General features: G+C 57.5%; 2 protein-coding genes across 10 annotated transcripts in view; one reads left to right on the top strand and one right to left on the bottom strand.

The window, feature by feature from the left end:
- Window positions 1–132: 132 nt before the first annotated feature.
- Window positions 133–21,246, bottom strand: THRA (thyroid hormone receptor alpha). The gene is made up of 9 exons (XM_033847960.2): window positions 21,043–21,246; window positions 10,253–10,600; window positions 7,356–7,423; window positions 6,706–6,806; window positions 4,619–4,766; window positions 3,801–4,006; window positions 2,646–2,792; window positions 1,799–2,057; window positions 133–1,203 (listed from the first exon to the last, which is right to left on the bottom strand). The coding sequence occupies exons 2-9, from the start codon at window positions 10,303–10,305 to the stop codon at window positions 953–955; spliced, it is 1,233 nt and encodes a 410-aa protein (XP_033703851.1). The 5' UTR covers window positions 10,306–10,600; window positions 21,043–21,246; the 3' UTR covers window positions 133–952.
- MED24 (mediator complex subunit 24) overlaps window positions 14,236–22,613 on the top strand; it is a 38,555-nt gene continuing 30,177 nt past the window's right edge. For 2 of the 9 annotated variants that reach the window (XM_073797627.1, XM_073797626.1), the window contains exon 1: window positions 20,681–20,860. The gene's annotated coding sequence lies outside the window, so the exon portion shown is untranslated. Of the gene's footprint in view, window positions 14,385–20,677; window positions 20,861–22,613 lie in introns of those variants that run through there. The other 7 variants (XM_073797632.1, XM_073797630.1, XM_073797625.1 and 4 more) reach the window with 6 other exon arrangements.

The raw sequence follows: 22,613 nt of genomic DNA, 5'->3' as shown, positions 1-22,613 counted from the left end.
GGCTGGTGAGGGGCCAGTTGGCATCCAGCGTGAGAGGTAGATGGAACTCAGCGGGCACGAGTGGCAGAGAGCAGAGGGAGTACTGGCGCGGGGGTGCCAAAGGGGCACAGAGGAGGGGCAAGGCAAGGGGGGGTGGCCAGGACCCTGTTGTATTAACTCACAGCTCTGATCGGCAGCCCTACCCCTGGGGACCTGGTGCGGGGGGCAGTTCTCTCTGATGTGGGGGGAGGAGGGGCAGCTCTCAAAGTGCTTGGGGGTGGGGGGGTCCTCCCCTCTGGCCAGCCTCAGTTAATAACTTAATATCATCTCTCTATCAATCGCTCGCTCTCTCTTTTTTCTCTTTTTTTCTTCTGTCTAGTACTTCTTCATTTATCTTGTCTCCGTGCCTGGTTTCCAAAGTGCAGTTAGAATGACTGTAATTTTTAACCTCCAGGGGAGGGGCCAAGCCAAGCCTTTCTTTGCACCCAGGCATCTGGGGAAGCAGAGAGGCCCTTAGCCTGGAGGGGGAACCTAGGCCAAGAGACTGGGCGGGGGGCTCTCTCTTGCATGTGTGCAGGGGGTGAGTTGAGGGCATCTTCCCCCATCCCTCCATCCCCTACGGTCAAGATGGCTTGTCCCCTCTTAGCTCTCCCTCCCTTCTCCTACCTTCTCGGAGGACGGGGTCCTGGGAACTGCAGGACACGGTCCCCCCCGCCCCCTGAGCCCCCCCCCCCCACCTCCCACACTGTCCTTTTCATAGCAAGTTCATTTGTTTGCCCTGCCCCAGGGCTGGAGGTTCTGAGGAGGGACGGGGCAATGCGGGGTGTGTGTGTGTGTGTGTGGGGAGCTGAATCTATCCGAGGACGAGAGGGAGGAGAGAAGAGGTGTGGGGGTCTCCCTCAGCCCCCAGCTCTGCCCCTTCTCTCCAGGCTCCTCCCCACCAGCTCCGCACACCCTCTGGCCGCCTGAGGCTTTAGACTTCCTGATCCTCAAAGACCTCGAGGAAGAGTGGGGGGAAGAGTTCGGTGGGGCACTCGACTTTCATGTGGAGGAAGCGGCTGGCGTGGCAGGCCCCGATCATGCGGAGGTCAGTCACCTTCATCAGCAGCTTGGGCCAGAAATGCGGAATGTTGTGTTTGCGGTGGTTGACGTAGTGCTCGAACGCCAGCAGGTACGCCTCCTGACTCTTCTCGATCTTGTCCACACACAGCAGGCCCGAGCGGTCTGCGGGGAAGGAGGGGCAGGCGGGTGAGTGGGCGGAGGGGGGCAGAGGCGGAGAGGCTGGGGGAGAGGGAAGAAAAACACGTTCTGGGCAAGTGTAGGGGCAACCGCAGGGCAGAGGGAGGGGACCGGGGGGTGGAGGGGCAGGTAAAGAGGACAGAGGGCAAGAGGTAGGCCTGGAAAGAGAGGAGACCTGGAGACAGGGCAGGACTAGCGGACAGAGAGATGGGGTGGGGAGAGCAATACAGAGGGAGTTAGGGGCAAGAAAGGGGCACTGAGGACAGAGGAGGGATGGGGGAGAGAAGGTGAATGGGAACAGAGTAGGGGATGGGGAACAAAGGGGTCTGGGAGAGACAGAGAGCAGGTGGGGGCAGAGAGAACAAATGAAGCCAGGATAGGAGGAGAGGAGGGACTGGGAGGTAAGAGATGGGCCTGGATATCAGAACAGAGTGGGGGTGGGTGAAAGAGCAGGGGACAGAGAGGTAGCTTTGTGGAGCAGAGAGACCACGGGGTTAAAGAAGGAGCGTGACAGGCCCAGGGCCCAGCCAAACTCTGGGCCCCTGGACGCTCCTGAGCCCTCCCAGCCAGGCCTCGGTACCTGTTGACATTAGCAGCACAGCCTGCAGCAGAGCCACTTCCGTGTCATCCAAGTTAAAGGCAGAGAGTGACTTGCCCAGTTCAAAGATGGCATCGGAGACGACACCCAGGCCGCCATTCTTGAGCTGCTCCCGCTTGACAGCCATCTCCCCGCTCAGTGTCAGGGTGTCGCTCTCGGGGTCATAGCGGACAGCCGCCCGCAGGGACATAATCTCCATGCAGCACCCCTTCAGGAGGATGATCTGGTCTTCGCAAGGCAGCTGCAGAACCACAGGGACACTCAGCAGGCCCCTCCCCGTAAGCATCGCCCGCGGGGGCCCCCTGGGAGCCGCAAGGCCACCACGGGCCAGGAACGTGTGCTCTGAACAGCTCCCTTGCAATGAGCGATGGATCTGCCCTGTTTCATTAACTCTCCCAACCGTGCCTCTGAGTTAGGTCCCGTCAGTACCTCCATGCCCACCGCAGATGAGCAAAGGGAGGTATAGGGAGTTAGGCCACGTGGCCAAGGTCACAAGCCAGTAGGGCAGCCTGTTCCCAGAGTCAGTGCTCTTTAAAGTAAGGAGAACTTCCAGAGTCAGGATGGCTGCATAGACTTCAGGGGAGACAGGAAGGGACGGGCTGGGGAGGCTGGGCCCATGGAGCCTGCTGGTTCTTTAGGGATCAGCTCACCCTGTGCGTGTATGTGTGTGCATGTGTGCGTGCGTGTGTGTTGGCTGTGTTGACCTACAGGAATTGCTCCCCATCCAGAGAGCTTCAGATGAGCACGAGCTGGGACTGGGTGATCTGGGGAGCAGCCCGAGCTCTCCCTCCAGCGTGGCACCGTGTCTCTCCTCCCATCTGCCACTCACCTCAGAGAACATGGGCAGTTTTTTGGCAAAGTCCACCACGCGGGTGATGGCCGGGGTGATGATCTTGGTAAACTCGCTGAAGGCCTCAAGGTCCACCTTGTCTCCGTCCGGCATGGAGACGATGGGTGACTGGCCAATGTCATCCGGCTAGAGGGAGAGATGGGGGTCAGCTGGGGCTGCAGACCCCTTTCAACCTCTCACAGAGGCTCCCTGCCCACCAGGGGGAGCTCCAAGGCAGCTTGGGGAGGCGGGGCCACCAGCACCTGGGGACAGCTGTGTCCCAACCCAGGTCTAAGGCTTCTCCCATCTTGGGGCAGAGAATACACCAGCATCAGAGCTCCAAGTTGGCTAATAATCACAAGGATCATAATAGCAGTAGAGGTAATGTCATAACAATAGAAGCTAGATTTACTGAATATTTAACATGTAACTAGGCATGAAGCCATGTGTTTTACACATACTATCTCATTTAATCCTCACCACGACTTATCACCATTAGTTGATGTTATACTTACCATCATTTCACAGATGAGGAAACTGAGACAGACTGCAGCTAAGTAATAAGCCCAAGGTCATGTGGCTAGTAAGTGGTAGAACCAGGATTTGAACCCGGGCAGTCTGATCCCCGACAAGTTACGCACACACGCGCTTGGGATCAGAGTCAGTGCTCCTAACAGCATACTGTTCCGCACGCGGACACACTCCGCCAGGAGTTTTCTGCCTTCCCCACCATACACAACCAACTATCCGTCTCCTCCCAAGCTGGCCATTTTCTTGGCACTCAGTTTTGCCGGGGCCTAAAACAATGCCCAGCAACCAAGAGGTCCCCCAAAATGCTGTTACATGACTGTGTCCTCACCCTTCCTCCCAGTCACTGTGGGCGGGAAAAAGAGGAGAGCTCACCTCCGTTCACTGGAAATTCGATGAGGAGGGCAAGGCCCTGCCCTCATGGAGCTCCCAGTCAGATGGAAAAGGCAGGACCCTGATAGCAGCGACACACACACAGGTGTACGAATCAGCACTGTCAAGTCGTGGAGACTATCAGCCTTGGGTCAGACTAAACTAAGAAGGCTTTCCAGAGGAGGCAAGACTCTGAGTTCACTCTCCTCTCCTGGCTACCTGGCTGCCGCTCCCCCGTGCTCCCTCTCTCCTTACCAGGAATTTCCGCCTCTGTTTCCAATGGCTGCCCTGGGCATTTGTGCTGCGATGGGCCTCCGTGGCAACGTGGATCAGGTCCCACTCTTCGGGAGTGGGCTCTGGTCGCTGCTGCAGTGATCGGATCATCTCCTCCTTCCGCCGCCGCTCCCGGTTCTGCTCAATCAGCTTGCGTTTGGCCACCCGCTTCGAATCATCTAGAACCACTGTCAACAACAGACAGATACGATGCCCTTTGCATGGCACACTCCGTAACCCACTCAGAAACTATGCTTCCCAGTAGGCCAAGAGAGGCTAAGTGGCTTCCCAAATCACCTAGCAGTCGGGTGGCACAACCTGGATCCTGAATGATCACTGAGACCACATCAACTCCAATTTGGGCTGACCCAGAGGAAGACCATGTTCTGATCTAAAGGGCTATGGTGACAGTAGTTACTAGAAGACTGTACCATCCAATCCCTAGCTAATGAAAAATGCCCTCTCTCACCCAGAAGTGGGGTGCCTTCTCTAGTAGTCAGAGACACTGTGCTCTTGGGGGGGGGGGTACTCAGGACTTATTTCTACCCAACAACTCTAAGGCCCTGGAGTGGTGAAAGGCAGGCAGGCACTGGGGCCCATGCCCCGAGCCCAGAGAGGGATCCTGTTTCCTTTTCTTCAGAGATGAGGGCAGCAGGGACCAAGATTCTGAACATTCATTCTGCCACCAGCCTGACCCAGACTGTCCCTCTGCTCTGTGGGTACCTGGAAGGGAGCTGCCGTGTCTGAACGCACCCCCCTCCCACAGCTGCCTGGCCCGCTTCCCCCACCCATCCCCTTACAGTCCATGGCCATGCCCACAGCGATGCACTTCTTGAAGCGGCACAGCTGGCACTGATTGCGGGTGATCTTGTCAATGACACAACAGCTGTCATATTTGCACGAGTAGGTGGGGTGGAGGTTCTTCTGGATTGTGCGGCGAAAGAAGCCCTGGAGTTGGGGGAGGGCAGGGAGACGGAGCATGTTGTGATCACAACCCTCCCTTCCTGGATCAACCGTGCAGTTCTCTGGGGTTGGCGGGGGTGGGGGGCGGCGGGCTGGGGAGCTAGTGAGGGAACCTGGCATCCTCTCGATACAGCAAGCCCAGCATCACTGGGCTCTGCCAGGACTTAGAAATACACATCCTCAGCCCCCCAGCTGCCTAGGGGCCGGGGTACATGGGTAGTGGTGGTGGCAGAGTTAAGGATGGTGACCGCAGTTAGGAGATTTGAGCCTGGGATGGTGTGAGGTGCTCAGAGGCCTGAAGGAATAGCCGCTTTGGACACCAATTAATACCTGATTTTCCATCCTGTTAAACGACTCTAAAAACAACACTGGCCCCAAAACCACTCTCATACATGCTGCCTGTTGCCCATGCAGGTGGAATTCATGAAATGGGGGGCGGGGGGTCAAAAAGTTAAGAAAAGGCATTGGGTATGAACTCTAGTAGCATGAAGAGAATATTTTCAATTTTATATACAGAGTTTAGTCTTTGCTTTAAAGGAAAAACCTCAAGACTCAAGATGGCAGTGATAATATGAAGAGCTAATGTCTGCTGCATACTTACTATGTGTCGGGCACTTATAAGCCTTTTCTTTCCTGTATCATCACATTTAACGCTCACGTCAACCCCGTGAGGTAGGAACTGTTATTATCTCCATTTTGCCGACTAAGAAACTGCAGCTTGGAGAGATTAAGCACTTTGCTCAAAGTCATATGGCTAAATGGCAGCAGACACTCAGAACTGGACCTGAGGTATAAGACACAAGGTCTGAGCTCTCAGATTCTGGGGTGCAATTAAGATCACCTTGGGCAGCCATCAAAAATACAGACTCTTGGGCCTCACGCTAGCGGGCCTCACGCTAGACCTACAACATCAGGCTCTCTAGGAGTGGGAAGGCATCTCTGTCCTTTCGGGATGCCCCGCTGGGACTCAGATGCCCTTGAGGGTGAGGTTCCTGGCTCTATATTACACTGCTGGCATTGCTTGCAGGAACACTGCTAGGGGACTCTATATCCCTGGTGGTCTTGGTCTGATTGACGACACCAGGAAAGAGAGGAACTTGAAGCCTTGACACATTCTTAAAGCTTTCTGTTTCTTGAAAGGTCTTACATTGTCAGGAAGTGATGATCCTGGGAAAACCATGTAGGCTGATGTGTCCAAAGTGAGATCTAATGAAGCCTCTTCAAGCCAGAGACCCGCTCTGCCCAGGGAGACTCTGCCATCCTCTTCTCTGGCCTCTGCCATGCCCCCCAGCACTGGTTCTCACCCTTTCAGGTGCAGTGGAAGCAATCCAAGGCAGATTCCACCACAAAACATTCTGATTGAGTAGGGTTGGAATGAGGCCTTGGGATCTGCACTTAACAAGTACTGCAGGTGGTCCAGGAACTACGTTTTGAGAAACACTGATGCTGTTTAACTGATGTCAGTCTTTCTCTGGTAGGTTGTGAGCAACTTGAGGGAGGCACACATACTGCACATCTCACGCTTAATACACTGAATGGATGGATGAAAGCAGACATGTATTGAATGCTTCTTTTGTACTTGGTGCTGTTTTAAGTACTCTATGTGCGTTATCTCATTTTATTCCTCTAGCAACTCTATGAAGTAGGTAGTATGTTTATCCCCATTTTATAGATGAAGAAACTGAGGCTCAGAGAGATTAGGCATCTTACCTATGAGTGGCAGAGCAGGAATTATGAATGAACAAATGAATGAATGAACGAATAAGAGAAGAGAAATGAGGATATAACAGGTGCACTTTAGCTTACATGTTTATAGAGCTGTCTGTTGTGCCAGGTGCTGAGGGACTTAAAGGGAATGTGATGGCAGGGGGGGGAGGGTGGGGCTCAGGTGGTGGGGGAGGGGCAGGAGCTGGCTGGTCCATACCTTGCAGCCCTCACAAGTGATGCAGCGGTAGTGATAACCGGTTGCCTTGTCCCCACACACGACACACTGCTCGTCTTTGTCCAGGTAACTAGGGATATACCCTGGGAGGGAGGAAGGGAGGCAGGCAGGCAGGCATGGCTTGGGTCCCCAGCAGAGAGGCTCCTATACTTTCTCCATCCCCCAGCTTTTCCTTCCTGGCCCATCCCCTAGCCCAACCTCCCTGAAGGGTTCTCTGTCTCCAGGTATAATCCTGGAGACACATCAGAGGTCACCTTGTCCATCCCCTTCCCTAAGAATATGGAGAATCCAGTTCTTCTGACTGCCCCATTCAGGGCTTTTCTCTTGCTGCATGCCAGGGGCAGGGGATATGGGAGAAGGAGAAGCAAATGTCAGAGCAGCTCATCTTGGGGACCTCGGGCAAGGGAGTTATGGGGGAAGGGAAGAGGCCCTTCCTGACCTAATCCATCCTCAAAGGCTGGAGCGTGCCCCACATCAACCCTCTCACCCCAGACAAGTCCATCCCACGCTCTCCAGGAGGCTCTCCCTGTGGGACACAGGAACTGCTGGTATAGGCCCAGGCCCTGGAATTGTCCCGGCCTGGTTCTGTCGGGTTGAGGGTGGGAAGGAAGGCCACACGCAGCCAGGCTCACCTGACATGCTGGTTTTCAGGGAACATTGGCCGTTCTTTCTTTTTCGCTTTCCATCTGGTGACCTGGCACTGGATGGGGGCAAAGTGGGCCGAATCAGAGAGCAGTCCTTGGGCAGCCCCCCTTCTCATTCCATAGGCTGAAGTCATCCCCCACGCCTGACTCCCTCCTTCTTGTGTCCTCATCCTACCTCCCACCCCCAGGTCAACTGACAAAACTGAGAAGGGTCCAGCTATCTGGAAGCTTTGGGGAGAGAGATAAAGGGCTTGGCTGGGGCACAAGCATGTTCTAGGGCCCCAACATACACACACACACACACACACACACACACACACACACACACGAGCATGCCCATAATCTATAAGATAGCCACATATTTAAGCCTTCAGTACATGACACATATGCAGAAAGAATCTTCAGGACATGCTTAAAGCTATATAACCTTTAGAATACACACAAATGTGTGCAACATAAGACCAGCACACACGAACAACTATGCTGCCTTCAGTACAAACCCAGGCACGGTAAACAAGCAGCAGGTTCTACCATCTATATCTATGCAACTTTCAAGGCTTTCTCAAATGTGTTACATGACGTCTAGGATATGCCCACATGTTACACAACCCTCTAGACGGGCACCTAATAATACCATGCCCCTCCCCCCAGTGAACATGTGACTTGATTTCCAGGTCATGCACACACGCTAAATAACCACAGTGGGACTTCCCTGGTGGCGCAGTGGTTAGGAGTCTGCCTGCCAACGCAGGGGACACGGATTCGAGCCCTGGTCCGGGAAGATCCCATACGCCGTGAAGCAACTAAGCCCGTGCACCACAACTACTGAGCCTGCGCTCTAGAGCCCGCGAGCCACAACTACGGAAGCCCGCGTGTCTGCCACAGCTACTGAGCCCACATGCTGCAACTACTGAGCCCGCGTGCTACAACTACTGAAGCCCGCGCACCTAGAGCCCGTGCTCTGCAACAAGAGAAGCCACCGCAATGAGAAGTCCACGCACCGCGACGAACGGTAGCCCCCGCTCGCCACCACTAGAGAAAGCCCACGTGCAGCAACGAAGACCCAACACCAGCCAAAAATTAAAATAAAAGTAAATTAAATAACCACAGTGGCCCACTAGAACCTAGACCCAAGAATATGAGAAAAGGATGGGACTCCCAGAGCTGCCCAGTCCATGGCCTCCCTTTAACAGAGCAGCAAACCTAGGCCCCACTCGTGCTGGTGACACTGTGGCTGGAGTCAGAGCCAGGACAAGGACACTGGGCCCCTCCAAGTAAGGTATTAGCAACCCTCAGCCACTGCACACATATGTTGCCAGCCTCTCCACATACATGTTACATAACCTCGGCACACACAGGTTACATAAGCTTTCTACATGCATGCACGGATTGTATAACCTCCCACACCCACCCTGTGTGTGGCATGTTGCAGGGTCCTCCGCCCTCTCTCCACCCGCCTGGGGCCTGATGCGGCTCCCAACACACTGACACAGTGACCTTGGCCAGGGTCACAGCCACAGACAACTCTGTGTTCCACACGCCCTGGGGATTACCCCTGTCTGATGTCTACAACAGTTCGAGGGTCGGATCTCCCTCCTGCCTCTGGAGGGGTGGGTGTGGGGGGGACTCCCCGGCCACCTAGGCCCCAGTCGAGCTGGCAGTCTTCAGCAATTAACTAGACTCACAGCCTCTGGGTGCAGTCCCAGGGACAGCCACAAGGTGGCGCAGGGACATGGGGGAGGGGAGGCAGACAGGGGAGGGGCTGCAGTCCTGGGGGACCAGGAACTGGCATTCCCGCCTTTCTCAGAGTTAGCAGCAGACTTTCCCAGATCCACAGAAGTCTGGGCAGGGAGGTACAGAGGCTGTAAGTGAGAGCTACGCAATGACAGGCTAAATCTTTTTCAGAGCCCCCAGGGGTGGGGATTGGGTTGGGGGGATACCCCCATTGCCCTACCCAGCTGCCAGCCCCATCCACTTCCTCTACCCCTCCAGGGACCCAGTCTTGGGCCCCAGGGCTTTGCTGGGCCAGGCCTCCGGCCTCCTGGCTCAGGATCTGGTCTCCTAGGCAACGGCCACACTACTCCCCAGAGCACCCCCTCCCCCACCCTCTCCCTGGCCATAGGCACAGGCTGTACCCAGCTCCCAGGGCACCACGCCAACTGAGACTGAGCTCTGTGCCACTTGGAGCTGATGGGAGAGGCAGAGACCCTCTGGGCTCCTGAAGCACAATGCAGATAGTAGGTAACCCATCCCTAGTTGCGTGTGCAGGGCTGATGCCTCCTCCACGTGGGAGCAAAACCTTCATAGCTGGCATTCCCTTTCACTTCCTGGGAGGAGCCCCATGGCAATGCCCGCCCTTGCCCATGAACAAGGAAGAGCTTGTGAGGCTCCCAATAGGTTCCAAATATAAGCGTGAGCTGTGACCAACAGCTACTGGTGCATGTGCCCTGAAATGTCATGTCACATGCACCATGGCTTCTGGACAACACGCTGGTGGTCAGAAGTGAACAACCTGGTAGGGAGAGGAGGGAAATGGCAAGGCTTGGATTCCACATGCTCAGGTGAGGGTGGCTGAGGGGACACTGGGGGGCATTGGAGACTCCCAGCACTGTCAAGGGAGGGGCCACGTGCCTGCTGCCTGTAATTACTCTGCTCTGCATCACCTCCCCCTTTCAAAATGGGCATCTTTCCATTGAGGTGCCTAATTCCCTGCCGCATGGGAACATGACCTCATCTCCTGGGCAAAGGTAGGCAGCAGGCTTGTTGGCCTCATGCCCATCCCCCCAGAGGTGCTTAAAAGGCCCAAGCTCCACTCTCTCGGGCCCAGCCAGGTGACCCTTCCTGTTGCCTAGGAGTTGGCACGACCTAGTTGCCAGACCCATTACCTGTTCTCCTCTGGGTCTGACCCACACTCCACCTTGCTTGGCTTCTGTTCCATTCACTTTAATTCCATCCAGGATGCCCTCCAGCACGCCAAGAGACTGGGGTGGGCACACTGGCCCCCCCGGCACGCCCACAGGCCGCCCACCCCCCGCCACCCAGGCCCTAGGGCCCAGCACCCATGGTGCCCGCCTCAGCACTTGGCCTTTCACACCATGCCCTGCGCCCCAAGGGGGGCGGGCGGTGAGAGGGGCCAGGGAGTGGCAGATAGTGGGGTTGTGGGGGAAGCCGGGTCTGTGGGGGGGTCCTGGGCTGGGGGAGTAGCTTCGGAATCTTGTCCTGTCCGGAGGTCCCTGCAGAGAGAGGAAAGAGGCAGGGATAAGGCGGCGCCATGGTGGGGCTGGGTGAATAGGATTCCTTTGGTGCCAACATTTGGGGGCTCGTAACGAGATGGTGGTAGTCATGGAGGGCAGGCACCAGGACAACCCTTCAGATTAACAGACAGCAGGCAAGACTGGAGAGCCACATCCTGCTCCCCAGACATGGAAAGGGATGGAGGGAAAGAATGAGGTCACCCATGTACCTCGTCTCAGTCCTCACATTCCAAGTGCCTGGCCCTTAATAGGCGTCTATTAAACATCAGCTATTGTTACCACCCCCCAGTTTCCCTAAAACTCATCAGTATTACAGGGCAAGAGGCCACCAGAGATGGGCAGCTTCAGCCCAGGCATGGGGGGTACTGGTGAAGGAAGTGTGGCTTGTGGGGGCAGCATGCAGGGATCCTGAATGCCCACGTGGGTGCCTTCACGGAGAGGGGCATTGCAAATAGTAGGGAGACGACCCCCCCGGCTGCTGGCTCAGTTACGACTCCCCACTCCCGGCCCCCCAGGGAGCTTCCCATACAACGTCCCGAATCACACTTCCCAGTCTGAGGACCAGACTTCCCAGTCGGTTTAGCTGAGCTGCCACCCACCAGGATGGCAAGAGGAGGGGAAAGGAAACTAACCCGCGTTAATGGAATAGAGAATATAGGCCCTCTGGTATCAGAGCTGCACAGGTGAGGAAATAAAGCCTCAGAAAGCCCGACCATTCACTCGAGTTGGCACAGCTAGTGAGCAGCCTGCCTCCGATGCTTGCCTTGTCCTGCTATCTGGGGTCCAGGGCAGTGCCCACCTGGGCCAACCATTCCCCCCATGCTGCTCCGCTGACCCCAGCCTGCAGGCCCGAGGCTCCGTGTCTGCACACACAAGGCAGGTGTGGGCACGTGAGAGGGGACAGAAGGCGCAGCTCTCCGCACACAGCCTCCATCGAGTGGCTGCTGCACCAGAGTCGTTGCCCCTGGGCCCCCCCGGCCCCACCCCTAGGAACTGATAAGGAGCCAGGGTGGGAGGGGAAAGGAGAGATAAGTCAGGCCATTGGGCAGGGTAGGACCGGGCTGGACCATGGGACAGGGCCTCTGCACTCAGACAAGTCCCCATCCTGGGGAGCAGGGCAGTAGTACAGAAGGGTGGCCTACTCTGCTTTCGATGCCCCCGCAGACCAGAACTGGGCACTGGGGGCTGGACAGGAGACATGGGGTGGAGGGGTGCGAGCAGGGAGCCTTAGCCCAGGGAGCCGTCAAGAAAGTAGGTCAAGTTTTTCTTGGCTTGCGGAGAAATTCCTGTTATAAATTTATAATGGCGTAGCCAGCCCTAAGGGGTGGAGATGGGGGGAGAAGGAGTGGGTGGGGATGCCCAGAGCCTGGGCATAGGGGCCTGCTGCTCTCAGCCAGAGCAGTGAGGGGCTGGGGGCCGAGGCAGGCGTGGGCCTTGGGCTGGACAATAGAGGGTTATTTTCTGTCGCCTCTGTTTCCACTTCTATCTGTGCCCAGTGAAGCTTCCTTTGGTCTGTCTGTCTGCATCTGAATGTCTCTCTCTCTCTCTCTCTCTCTCTCTCTCTGGGTCTGGGTGTCTCCCTGTCTCCCCCACCCCCCAAGACTGTGCCTCGGTGCTTGGCACACCCTGGCTGCGGTGCTGCCCCCGCCCGTCTCCTGCCCACCTGGCATACTGCCACCACTTGTTTACAGAAGCTGGAAAAATCCACTCGCCAGCCTGAGGCCCGAGTGCCCCCGGGGAGGGGAGGAGGCAGGCACAGGAGTGGGCATGCTGAGAGAGGGGCAGCCGCGCGAGCAGGCCCTGGAGGCAGGTGAAGGGAACCGGGGTGTGTGGGAATGGGTATCAGCGGCTACGGGCCAGACCAGGCAGGGAGCACCGGCGGCAGCACATGGCATGGGCAGCTCCTGCCCCAGGCCACAGCTCTGGAAGACCCCTCCCCCTGACTTCTGCTACCGCCAGTTGCTACAGGGCACACCTGGGGCAGTGCCAACCTAAGCCACCATGTTTTTTTTCCCTTCCCCCGACCCAGCCTGGCCTTAACTCCAAATGTGGCTGGGCACTGCCAAGGGCTTGCACGTGCCTGCTGCAGGGGGTGGAGGGAGGAGGCCCCCACTCTGCCTCACCTCTATGCTGAGCCGAACGGTGCCTGATGCCACCCAGGCTCCACTGAGCCCCTGGTAGTGGGCAGGGAAGCAAGGTCCTGCCCTCACTGCTTAGGGCACCCTTGCCTGGCACCTAGCAGGAGGCTGGAACCCCTGGGGAGTCCTTGTCATCTCTCTGGGGACATACCTGGGCCTCTGAGGCGACAGGGCAGGCAGAGGGCCCAGCATGCGGGGAGGCACATAGCACATGTGCCTGTGTCAGCTGTGGGCAGTGGGGCAGGGGGGCGGGGCAGAGATACCCATGCTGCAGGGCAGCCTCTCTCCCCTCCTCCTGGAGTCCTCCTCAATTCCCCCAGTGCCAGCCTGGCACATCCCCTGCAGAGGAAGACGATCAGCATCCCCCCAAGAGGCAGAGGGCTGGAGCTATGGGGCTCTGAGACTAGGCCGGACAGCCGGCAGGCAAGGCCCACCTGTTGGCTGGCCTGGCCACCCACTCCCTCTTTGTCAGATAAGAGATGCCTGGTGGCAGTGTGGGCAAGGTGCCCGCGGAGGGGGAAGCATTTCATTAAGCTTAAGTGCTTCTGCAATGGGGGGACTGAGACAAGAGGCCAATGCGGCATCCATGGGCACCATGCCATGTTCCTGCTGCTGGACTGTCCCACTCCGCAGTCCTGTGGACCCAAGGGACTCCCTGGAAGGACTCCTAGGGCTGCCAGAGGGGACTCTCTGCCCCAGAATCCAGCCCCCAATTCTGTACCCACCACTCTCCTGAGTGTCTGCTCTTGGCTTTGGCCCCACCTGTCAGGGCCGGTGAACTTTGTCCTTAATGCTCTACGGAAAGCCCAGCCCTCCTCCTTGCCAACCACAGAGGGAAAGACTCACATAGAGAGAGGGGGGCTGAGAAAATGGGAGAAAGAGAAGAAGCAGAGAGGTGAAAGGGACGATGGGGGAAGAGGGGGAGAAGGATGAGGAGAGGCAAGAACAAAGAGATGGGCAGGGGTGGGGGCAGAGGCAGGGATGACAATGAAGCCAAGGGAGAGGAAGAAAGGCAGCAAGGAGATGGGAGTGGAGAGAGAAGGGTGAGGGAGAAAAGAGGACAGAGAAGGGAAGGGGAGACAAAGGCAGAAAGGTAACAAAGAAAGATGGGTGGGGGGTGCTTCATGGAGGCTGGGGGGAGGGGAGAAGAGAAATGGTTTCCACGGTGACAGCTGGTTCTTGGTGGCCTGGCATGTGGGCTATTAATAGTGCTGTGGGGAGATTCACACCTCCCTCTCCCCTTCCCCTTTGCCTGCTGCTAGGGTGGGGGGAGGTACTTCTCCCCCACTCCCAATTATCTGGCACTGACGCCCTGACTCCACACCATGGGGGCCAAGAAGGGTGGCCAGGTGGCCACTGTAGCCCAAACACACACACACACATACACACACACACACACACACACACACACACGGGCATGCACAGGCAAACACAGGCATCTGTGTGCAGACACTGCCGCCTGTGCCAGCGTGGGCTCCCATGGACAGCCACAAACACCAACAGCCCCGGGAGTCTGGAGATGGTGGAGGCTGCGGCAGCAACACAGGCACGCAGGTTGAGGAGTAGATGCCTCTCGGGGCTGGGACCTCTTCCTCCTCTCCCAGATCCCCCCGTTCTATTCTCAGGTATGGACTGAAGGGGACTGCCCCACCCAACCTGCTGTTATCCTAGTGCCAGCAGAGAGAGGAGGAGTGAAGGCGGGAAGGGAGGTACTATTTGGCAGGTGTGACATGGCAGAGGAGTACACAGACAGAGGCACCAGCTTGGCAAGCGCGGCGGGGGGGGCGTGGGTGGGCAGGGGCTGAGGCAGCCTCTTTGGTGGGCTCTCGCTGGGCCCCCATGAGATGGATTCTGGAGCGTAAGGGCAGTGACCCTTAAGTCTGATCTCCTAGCCACTGTGGGGCCTTGGAGGCTAGAGAATGGGAGATGGGGTTGGGGGATATAATATAAGGGGGAGATAGGTTACTTAAACAAAAGGATCCTCTCCTCCAAAAGAATATAACAGGAAATTCCCCCCTGCAGGCACAGACAGAAAGACATAAACAGTAGCCTTGACTTGGGCCAGATGCCCAGTATTAACATCAAAGACTGTGCTTCCCGCCCAACCCCACCATAACCTCACCCACCTGCTGCTCTCCTGTCCCTCCTCCCACCCCAGGCCAGCTCCAGTCAGGCATTAAGGTGGGCGCCCAAGTCTAGGGCTCACCTCCATCCCCCCCCACGCATACTGACGATGGTTGTGCCCACATCCATGCTCAAGAGCTCAGCCCCTTCCCTGTCAACCCACAGAACTTCGTGCCCCCTGCCCCAGTTCCCCCCAGAAATGGAGGGGGAGATCCAAATAGCCAAGAAGGCAGCGTTAGGAGCACCCACAAGCTGGGCATACTCTCCCTGCCCTCCCCCCAGCAGCCAGCGGGTAATCGGAGCTGGGAGGTGGGGCAGCTGAAGGCTGGAGGCATGAATGTCACAGGGCCAAGGCGCTCAGTGCAGATGGCATCAGGGGCACAGGGCTTGGGGTCCTCCCTTCCCCACTCCCCTCTTCCAAGGAGGAGGCTGCAGAGAGGAGTCTGCAAGCGCTGGGGAGCACGCCCAGGAGGGAAGGGAATGGTGGACGGGAAAAGAAAAGCAGGGATGTTCTCCCAGGCACCCCAGAGAGGCGGGAGATAGCCCCCACCCAAGCAGAACTGGCCGAGGAGGGGAGGTGGGGGAGAGGGACGAAGAGAGAAGCGGGGAGAGAGAAGCCAGGAGAGGGAGGGAGGGAATGGGGAGAGAGAGAGAGATTGAAAATTGTGTGTGTGTGTGTGTGTGTGTGTGTGTGTGTGTGAGAGAGAGAGAGAGAGAGAGAGAGAGAGAGAGAGAGAGAGAGAGAGAGAGAGAGAGACACAGAGAGAGAGGGGGGGGGGAGAGAGAGAGAGAGAGAGAGAGAGAGAGAGGGAGGGAGGGAGGGAGGGAGAGAGGGAGAGAGGGAGAAGGGAGAAGGGAGAAGGGAGAAGGGAGGGAGGGGAGCGCATACGAGGGAGAGAGAGCAGGCGAGAGCGAGCAAGTAAATGCAGCTGAGTCTCCCGCACACACACGGACACGTGCAGACACACACACTCACCCCGCATGCGCAGAGCCTCGGGCTCTGGGTACCCCATTCCAGCAGATATTCAGAGCCCTCCCCAGCCCACACATGCCCAAAACACGCATACATGGATTGCACGCACAACACACCCACTCACTGATGTGTACAAAGACGCTGATAGCCACCAAAGCCTCAGGTCCCATTCCCCTTCCCTCGCCCACGCCCCACGCGCCTGGGTAAAAGAGAAAATGAAACAGGCAGCCAAGGCTCTAGGAGCCAAGAGCTCATCTCTTCCTTACAAGAGTAAGAGAGGAGGAAGAGGGCTGGGGGCTGGGGCCAATCACGCTGCTCTGCCACTGCTGGAGGTGTGGCTGTGCCTTTGGCCCTAACCTTTAACCCCAGTCCCCAGTGCTGGGTGCCCACCTCCAAAGCAGGGGACCAAGGATAGCATTTTCTGGGCACCAATAAGTTCCATCTTGCTCCCCTTGTCTACCCAGAGAACTTCTGACCCCTCCCTCTGGACCACCTCACACAATGGCATGCAAGCGGGAGGTCCCCTTTGGTGCCCCAGCCCTGGCCTGCCAGGAAGGCAGGCGACACCATATGCCTGAAAACCACATGCTCCCCTCCCTCCAGCAGCCCCAGATGCCTCTGTGAGAGACGGAGAACTGTCTCTGGTTCCAAGCAGCGTGTGTATCCGCACCCTGGAGCGTTCCAGGCCTTGGGAAGAGAGGAGAATCCACAGGCGTTGTTTGCCGTGCCAGTGCCAGGATGCAATACCGACTGACCACAGGTGTCACCCCACGTTATGTTATTTACCCTCACTCTGCGTGAGGTGGGCATCATTGTCTCCAGATTATGAAAACCTAGGCCCAGAGTCAGAAACTGGCAAATGGTGAAAACCCAGCCTCCAACTCCCAGCCCGCGCTCTTCCCGCCATGGTCACGCTCGCCTCCCGCCCCAAGAGGCACAAAAGTCCCCCAAGCACCTTTAGAGCCATGAGAACCAGGGTTGAGATGAGCTCCCTACTCCAGAGGCTCCCCAGTGGCCCACCACGAGGCATATCCCCACCACTGTCCTGGGGGAGCTGCATAAAAGGGATTTGGGGGGAGAGAGGAGTCCTATCACCAGATGCAGAGGAAAGGTGGCAACCCAGGACAGACCCTGGGTCTCGAGGTGCCACGCCTAACACCCTCCTTATTCACTGCCGCCGTCCTCCACACTAATGCCCCCTCCATGCAGGGGTGGGGAATCTGTCAGCCCGGGCTGGGTCCTGGTTGATTGATCAATGGCAGGTAGCTGAGATGCTGGGTCCCCAGGAGAGAGGAAGGGTGCCGTACTCTACTCATAAGAAAGGAGCGGGGGTATGGAGAGAGCCTGCTTTCCTTGTTTTTTCTCTCCCCCATTCCCAGTGCTCAGACTTGTCCTAACCAGAGATGCAGTGATGCCCAAACATTCATGCATTTGCCCCTAACTGGGGAGGTGTGTCCAGGCTGAGATGTCAAGAGCTCCTTTTAAGAAGCAGCTAAAAGGTGATCAGAGGAGGGCAAGGCAGAGGGGCTCCAGCCTGCACAAACTCATGCGGGAGAGAGAGGGGACGTGGAGGCTGAGGAGGCTGGAGATTAGCGACCCACTATCCCTACCACCCCCATCCCCATCCCATTCCTGTGATGTCTAGGAGATCCAATTCTCCACCGAGCTTCTCCAAGAAGTGACCTACAGACCTCCTCGTTGTAACAGCTAACACATACAGTGCATGTTAGGCACCAGGCACTTGTTAAAGCGTTTTATGTATTCTGACTCCTCTAATCCTCAAAAAGCTGAATGAGGTAGGTATTATCCTCCTCAATTCACAGACAAGGCAAGTGAGAGGTTAAATCGCTTGCCCAGGAGTATACAGCCCACAAGTGGCAGGGCTGGGATTCAAACCCAGGCGATCTAGTTCCTATATATATATATATATATATATATATATTTATCCCTGTTTTTAACCATTACAGCATATCACCTGCTAGAGGAACAATATCTTGTTCTTTCATCCAGCTATGTGTTCCCTGTGACCCAGCCTCAGTTTCCCTTTCAGTAGCAGCCATGGATTCTCTATGGTAGAATCCCTACCAGTGTCTCCTCATCCATGGTCTGGGCCACAGCTAGAGGGGAGCATGGCCAGAAATGGTAGATGTCCCCTGCTCAAACTCCCTCTCCGGAAGACTTGCCACTCTGGGCTGGAGGGCCAGCGCATGGGAGAGGGCCTCACGAAGTCTGGGCAGCTGTACCCTCAGAACCAGGCTCTGAGGCTGGGCAAAGCAGACACAGCTGTTGGGCATCTCGGAGGTGGGTCTCAGCTGCCAGGGGTGTGGAGAAAGGCCACTGTGAGTCCTGCCAAAGACCCAGCTCAGCCGGGTCCTGCCAACTCCTGCCACCGCCCCCGGGGGCAATTATCTTCCAGCGGGTCAGTGTGGAGGGAGCCCCCTCTCCGGCCTGTTTGGGAGCTGGCTAGCCATGGCCTGCACACCCAGGCCTTCCACCCAGCTGGTGTCCCCTGGCTGAGCCTGCCAGCCTGAGAGATCAGCATGGGCAGTGGCCGACCCCCTTTCCTTCTCCCCCCCACTCCCAGCCCCCCAAACTCGCTGGCCGCAGCTGCAGCACTGAGGAAGCGCAGGATGTCCTGAGCAGCCAGCTGAGCCCCCTGCCCCCCACCCCAACCTCCCGCTGACCCCAGAGGCAGGGCAGGCAGGCCGAGGGGCGGGGTTTGAGTATGAACAACTGGAGAAGAATGAAGAACCTCACCACCAGTTCCCAGCTCTGAGCAAGGAGGCTGCGGCAGAAACGGAGACCAGAACAGGGGTCGACGGGGTCAGGGACAGGTGAGAGTTACAGACTAGCAGAGAAGCGAGGAGGGAGGAGACACAGCGGAGACAGCGTTGGAGCGAAATTCCAAGTCAAAAATACACATCACTCACCCAGACACTCACCAACATACTGCCTCCTACGGCAGGCTTCCAAGTTTAGACAGGAGGGCAGAGGTGGGTAAAGGGGCCAGACTCACGGTGGGAGGCAGGAACTCAGCTGGGGGCCCGTGAGCATCCCCAGGAATGGCTCAAACAACCCCAGCAGGGGCGGCTAGGTTCCTTATTTGCTTTTGGGGTGGGGATAGAGGCTGCTTCCTAGGAGCCAGGTTTCCCCAAGACCCCCCTCCCCCCAGCAACCAGGATCATCTCAGCTCCTGAAGTCACTGAGCACTGCTTCAGGTCCATGACTCGGCCCTCTAGAACTCCCCTACCCCCTACTCTCTTTGCTCTAATTTCTCTGTCCCTCAAAAAAAAAGAACGTCAAAAAAGAAGACAGGAGGAAGCTTGAGGAGAAAAGTCTATGACTGTATGTCCATCTAGGGGTGTGCCTGACTGCACAGCTACACCGTGCGCATCCAGAGTTGTAGACCTGTGACTGTGTGGGCCGGAGCCTTGTAAGTGCCTTCTGCACCTGAGGCCCTGGGACTGTGTGCAAATGAGTGTACCTGTGTCCAGAGTTCCCACAGTCAATCAATTAACAAGTATTTACAGAGCACTTCCTATGCTAGGCTCTGGGTGGGATCCAGAGCAATTCCAGAGATTCTCCCAGGTCTCAAGGAGCTCACCATCTGGGGGAGGGGGGGGATGACAAGCGAAAGAGGTGGAAAATGTTATCGTGAATGCATGCCTTACACCATTATGGGAGCAGGGGTTTTGTGGTATACAGAACCTCAGAGAGCCACAGTAAGAGTCCAGGAAAATACTTGTTGCTAAGTTGTGTATCCGTGTGTTGATGTGTAACTGCATTTGCGTTTGACTGAGTGACAGCGACTGATACGGCAAGGAGATGATGCCTGTGTGACTGGGCTCATGCGAGCACGTGTGTGCCTGTGAGTGACAGGGTCTTTTGTAATGTACGGCTGTGTGCAATTGCTCTGTGTTCATGCAAGCGTGCGATAGTGACTTTTTCTGTGTGGGTGACAGCGACTCCTCCTTGTTGTGTGTGACAGCATCTCCATGTGACCCTGTGCATGGGTATGTGCATGGGTTGGTCTCCCTGCTCTTGGTCTCCTGTGGGTGTGTCTCACCCCTCTGAGCTCCCCTGTGCAGTGGCAGCCAGCCTCTTCCCTTGTCCCCATGTGGGTGTGTCCAGCAGCTCCTGTCCTTGAATCCGCCTGGGTGTCCCCGGGTGTGCATGTGGCTGTCTATGTGGGCACATCTGTGTGTCTGCATGTCACTTTTGCTTCCCCCCTCATCTTGGACAACAGCCCCCTTCATCCCTTCCCCCTCCTGGGGCCAGAGCCAGCACTGAGAGGTGGGCTCCCATCTCACTGACTTTCCTTCTGCAACCTCCACCCCTGGAAACGCGTGGCTCTCTCCATTGCCCCTATCATCCCCCACCCCGCAGGCTTTTCCTTCACACTGGACTAGGGAAGGCCCCAGGCAGAGAAGGGGCACCAGAGACACGTTGCAAGGGGAGGGAAACGGGTGGCACACACAACACGGGTCCATTCCTCCCTCTCTTCCCTAACCGCCCTAGCTTGCAACTCCCTTAATCATCTAGGAACCCTCAGATACACCCCCCCGCCCCGCACACACACACCCCCCCCCCCCAACCAGTCGCGTTTTTGCAATTAGGAGTGTTGCAACCAGAGAGCCATGTTCAATTGGGGAGGCGGGTGAAGGGGGGGGGGACTTCCTCCTCCCGGGGCCAGTGCAAGCCCACCCCCCACCCCACTCCTACCGCCCTCCGCAGCTGGAGGCAGCTTTGCAAAGGCCACTCGGCCTCGGCCTGGGAGGCTAGGGGTGGGAGCTGGGGGGGCAGGCCTCCGGCGCACCGTAAACAAACCGCGGCGCGGCGGGCGGGGGAGCTCCGGCGGCCGGCAGCGGGGCCGGGCCCGGGAATGCGCAGCGGACGGGCCGGACAGAGGCCGGGCGGGCCCTCGAGGGGGAGGCCCGGACGCCATCTCCGCCGGCGAACCCCGGGGCCCACCGACCTCCCAGCAACGCCTCTCTTCCCCAGGGCGTAAGTTGCAAGCTCCCGGCCAGTGACAGGGTCACCGGGGCGTCCAGGAAAGCTGAGGCTGGCAGCGGGTACCCCTCGGGCGCCCCCAGCCCACCTGGGAGCTGGCCAGAGAGCCCCGCGGCTTTGCATAATCAATCGCGATGCATTTGCATATTAATGCCCCCTCGCTCCCTCCCCCTTACCTCGGCGTGGCGCGCTGGACCGGGCTGGGCAGCGACGCGGGGGTCTCAGCGCCCCGTGCCGGGGGCGTCCATGGGGGGCCGGTGGGGCCCGGGCCGCCCGCCTCCTGCGCCCGGGTGTGAGTGCGAGTGAGCGCGGGGGGGCGGGGGGCGAGTGTGGCGGCCCCGCGGCTCCTCCGGCAGAGGCGGCGGCCGCTCTTAGCTCCTCCCTCCCCCGCCCCACTCTGGCTGGGGCTCGGGCTCTGCGCGCCCGCCCGGCTCTCGGCTGCTCCCTGCAGGCCGCCTAGACGCCGCCGCCGCCGCCGCCGCCGCCGCCGCCGGCCCCCGCCTCCCGCCCCCCGCCCCCCGCCGCGCCCCGGGACCCCGGCCAGCCGCCCCTCGGCCGCCTCTGCCCCCGCCCCGCCCGCACTTGCCCGCCCCACTCCAGGCGTCTCCGGCGGGAGTGGTACTTGGTGACATATTTTGGAAGAGATGTCATTTAGAAAATAGCCTTCCCTTGCTGGAAGAATTGCAGGGTTGGGGGAGATGCACCACGGGGATGGAGAAGGGCTTATCGGCGAGCCGCCTGCACCTTAGAAGTCGGGGGGAAAGTCTAAATACCAAACCCCAGGAGGTTTAGAGTTTGTTTTGAGTTCGGGTCCCTTCTCTGCCAGTAACTCACTGTGTGACCTTGAACAAATCGCCACCGCTCTAGGTGGCAGAGCTGCCTCAACCTTAAAATTTGAGGATTGTGCACGGTTACCCCTGAGGTCCTTTTAACTTCAATCATCCTGTGTTTTTAATCCTTTTGGAGGTATGCTTCCCCATTACCTCCCTTGCAGGCTCATTTCTAACATCATTACCTGATCCACTGCCTCCTCTTTCAAATGTCACCCTCCTCCAGTATAGGCTTTTTCTATTCACTGTCACCAGTCATTTCCTCAACAATCTGGTCCTCTTACTGAGCTGGGGAGGGGGTAAGGCTTGCCCTACCCCATCAACTCTCAGCTTCACAGAGGTGGTTTTTCCTCCCATGTTTGCCCCCCCCATCCAAATGTACAGGGCCAGTCTAAGGAGGAGGGTGGGCTGTGTAAAAATGGACCCCCTTCCCCAAAGGAGAGGCCTCCATCATGCCAGCCCCACCCCTCATGCACACACACACACACACACACACACACACACACACACACACACCTGCATTCATGGACATAAAACCAACCCAGTGACGCCAGATCCTTTCATCTCAGGATCTCCCAGCACCAGGCAGAGCCCTAATTACCCCAGCACCCTCCCCTACCCCTCCGGTTCACCTGCTGTCATTAGCTCAGTTTTTACCAGTGGGGGCCATAGCCTACCCACGGCTCCCAGGGCGGGGCCCTGTCTCCACTCTCTGCTCTTGGAGAGGTGTGTGTGTGTGTGTGTGTGTGTGTGTTAAGGGGAGCTGTTCTACCAGTTGCCCAGTTTGTACTGAATCACTTGTCAAATGTGGGGTTCTGACCAACAGCCTATGTGAATTGGGCTGCCCTTGGTCTTCTTTTTTTTTTTTTTTTTTTTTTGCGGTATGCGGGCCTCTCCCTGTTGTGGCCTCTCCTGTT

Source organism: Tursiops truncatus, chromosome 20, assembly GCF_011762595.2.
Source record: "Tursiops truncatus isolate mTurTru1 chromosome 20, mTurTru1.mat.Y, whole genome shotgun sequence".
Classification (NCBI taxonomy): Eukaryota; Metazoa; Chordata; class Mammalia; order Artiodactyla; family Delphinidae; genus Tursiops; species Tursiops truncatus.
Note: the sequence above shows the minus strand (reverse complement) of the source record. Positions and strands in the feature narration are given on the sequence as shown.

Bases quoted from the DNA above. Each gene is read 5' to 3' on its own strand.
- THRA (XM_033847960.2), bottom strand. From the start codon at position 10,305: ATGGAACAGAAGCCAAGCAAGGTGGAGTGTGGGTCAGACCCAGAGGAG. The intron at 4,767-6,705 runs GTATGGACCAGC...CCCCAACTCCAG, and splicing joins TCACTTGTGAGGGCTGCAAG to GGCTTCTTTCGCCGCACAAT. The intron at 2,793-3,800 runs GTAAGGAGAGAG...CTCTCCCTCTAG, and splicing joins AACAGAGGCGGAAATTCCTG to CCGGATGACATTGGCCAGTC.